Genomic DNA, 2,675 nt, shown 5'->3' with positions numbered 1-2,675 from the left:
ACCACCCCACCCCACCCCCCCCTTTTTCCTCGGGGCAAGGGGGAAACCCCCAGATGCTGCAGCCCCTCTCCGCAGGAATCGGTCCATAACGGGGCCGGCCACGTTCCCTCCTTAGGGGTTTGGTTTTGGGGGTTTTTTGGGTTTTTGTTTTAGTTATTCTGGATTTGTTTCGTTAACTCTGGACGCAGCACACGCTGCCCCCGGGGAGACCGGCGGTTGGCAGCTGGGGCGTCCGTCTGGGTCGGATTCCCTGCGGGGTGCGATTGCTGGCGATACACGGGGCCCTCGCTGCTTGAGAGAGCGCAGCTGGGAGCAGTGTGTGTCTGGTCACGCTTTTCTCTGTCCCCGGGCTTCCAGGCTCTTCCCCAGGCCCCCTCGGGTGGGGATTCGCGGGGCAGACAGGTACATTAAAACTAGGAATGGGAAACAGCCGATCCCAGGGGTGCGCTGAGCCTGCGGTGATGAGGACAGTTAAAATGAGCCTGAATGTGGATTTTTAGACCCCCAAGCCAGCCCCCTCCCTTTGTCCTGGCAGCGGGGACAAGGAGCATAGTAACGTCGCCGCTGCTGTTGCGGACCGGGACGCTGCAGCGGAGGGGGTGTCACTCGGCAGTGCGCAGGGGTGGAAAGAGAGGCCGGGAGCCTTGAATCCCGCTGCTCCCCGCTGGAGGAGGAGGACTCCCCGCTGCTGCCTCCGAACTTTTCAACCATCCCTGTGCTTGCTGTTTGCAGCGTCAACCCCACAAACGTCACCTGAACGCACAGCCACCGGCACTCCTTCGAAGCCTGAGTGGGTGTCGGTGGGACGCCCAGCCCAGAGCAGGTCCAGCTCTGCCTCCCCTCATCTCCCTCCACCTCCTGGTGATTTCTCTGGTTTTGTCTCTTACAGATGGTGGAACGGAAACTCCTTGTTCTTTTTGGCAGCCAAACTGGGACGGCTCAAGACACAGCCGAGAGAATTGGCAGAGAAGCCAAGCGACGGCACTTCCAGTGCAGAGTGGAGGCGCTGGACAGCTATGACGTGGTGAGTGGTGACGCAGAGGGGTGCTCCAGGCAATTCTGGTCTTGCTCGATCTTCACCAACCCCATTTCTGGCACTCGGTCATCCTCCACCCTTCCTGTGACCTGCTGTATTTCACCAGACCCTGGCTCTGTGCCCTTCCTGAGGGCAGCTTGTGCTTAACTCAGCTGAAAACATGTGAAAACTGAGCAATGACTCTTGGGATAGAGTTTGTGTTAGATGACAGATGCTCAGCCGTACCCTGCAAGGCGAGGAGCACCAAGGAGCCGATGCTGCAGGCAGCGTGTGGGCAGCTGATGCTGCTGCAGTGCCTGTAGAGGAGGTCGTGCCACGCGCGGCTGCGGGCTTTGTTCCGAGTGTGTCTGTCCGTGGACTCGATGTGGTGTTGGCAGCCATGTCGGGACAGCCGGGACACGTGTTTGTAGGCTGCTGACCTGAATGTGCCTTTCCATGTTTGTGCCCACAGGCCAACCTCATCAATGAGCTGTTGGTGGTATTTGTGTGTGCAACCACCGGCCAGGGTGACCCACCTGACAACATGAAGGTAGGACGTGCTCCTGTCCGTGTTGCTTTAATATTCCTCGTCCAGTGACTGGATTTTTCTCTTGAAGCAGCTTGAGCAATGGTTGTTTTTGGAGTGGGGAGCTTTGGAGCAGCACCAGTCACATCTCATGTTACTGATGGGACACGGGCAGGGAGCTGGTGAGGTTTCAACAGCTTAACAGCTGAGAGGGGCCCCGCCATCGCAAGAGCCACGGGTTTGTGGAGGGCTCACAGAGCACCGTCCTCTGGGCACGTAGCAGTGGTGGCTACTTTCATGGGTCACCTCTGCAGAAGGCTGTGCTCCCCGCTCTGTTGGGACTCAGTGGAGGGCAGGAGGGACCCGGTGGGTGGGCGAGAAACAGGCAGGCAGGGAAGGCTTCCTTGGCAGGAGTGTGACTCCCCGGCCGTGTCCTTTGTAGATGTTCTGGCGGTTTCTATTCCGGAAGAACCTGCCACCCGGTTCCCTCTGCCAGCTGGACTATGCCGTGCTGGGCCTTGGCGACTCCTCCTATCCCAAGTAACCAGCTCTGCGGCTCCTTGCCTGCCCGTGACAGCTGCTCCTCACAGCTCTGGCTGCAGGCGAGACCAGAGTGGCTGGAGAATGAAGGGGCAAGGGGAGACAGAGCCTGACTCTAGAGCAGCAGCTCAGATGAAACGTAATTCACACCAGCTTTAAAAATCCTTGCTCTACCAGCCCGCGTCCCTCCTAACCCCCAGGAGCTGGGCTTCTCCCCATTTCTTTCCTCCCGGCCTCTTCAAGCAGATGCTTTGCTGCAGTGTGTCAGACATCATTTTTCAGTCAGTTATTACAGCCACGCAGTTCTCTGAATTGCAGGAAAGCCTGCGCCACAGCAATTTCAGGGGACATGAAATACAGAATTTTAGGAGGCAGCCAGCCCCGTTGGTCCCAGTTCTCTCCCAAAAGATTGTTCCCATGTGCCCGAAAGAGCTGTAGTGGGAGGGATGGGAGTGTGCCTGAGCTCCGTGGGCCAGTGAGGGGCTAGAGGGAAGGAAGTGTTTCTCTGCCCGGGCAGGCAGCACAAGCTGCCCTGAAGGGAAGCCTGACCTCCCCGAGTCCCTTCTGGGAAGCTGGGCACAGCCTGTGTGGCCC

The 2,675-nt window shown here is 58.6% G+C and overlaps 1 protein-coding gene across 1 annotated transcript in view; it reads left to right on the top strand.

The window, feature by feature from the left end:
* The first annotated feature begins 41 nt into the window (after nucleotides 1-41).
* Nucleotides 42-2,675, top strand: part of NDOR1 (NADPH dependent diflavin oxidoreductase 1) — an 11,656-nt gene continuing 9,022 nt past the window's right edge. The window contains exons 1-4 of the mRNA XM_009329048.1: nucleotides 42-269; nucleotides 890-1,024; nucleotides 1,488-1,565; nucleotides 1,984-2,081. Of these exons, the coding sequence (XP_009327323.1) occupies nucleotides 890-1,024; nucleotides 1,488-1,565; nucleotides 1,984-2,081 (311 nt within the window). The 5' untranslated portion in view covers nucleotides 42-269. The remainder of the gene's footprint in view (nucleotides 270-889; nucleotides 1,025-1,487; nucleotides 1,566-1,983; nucleotides 2,082-2,675) is intronic.

The sequence above is a fragment of the Pygoscelis adeliae genome, unplaced genomic scaffold (genome assembly GCF_000699105.1).
Source record: "Pygoscelis adeliae isolate BGI_AS28 unplaced genomic scaffold, ASM69910v1 Scaffold397, whole genome shotgun sequence".
Taxonomy (NCBI): Eukaryota; Metazoa; Chordata; class Aves; order Sphenisciformes; family Spheniscidae; genus Pygoscelis; species Pygoscelis adeliae.
Note: the sequence above shows the minus strand (reverse complement) of the source record. Positions and strands in the feature narration are given on the sequence as shown.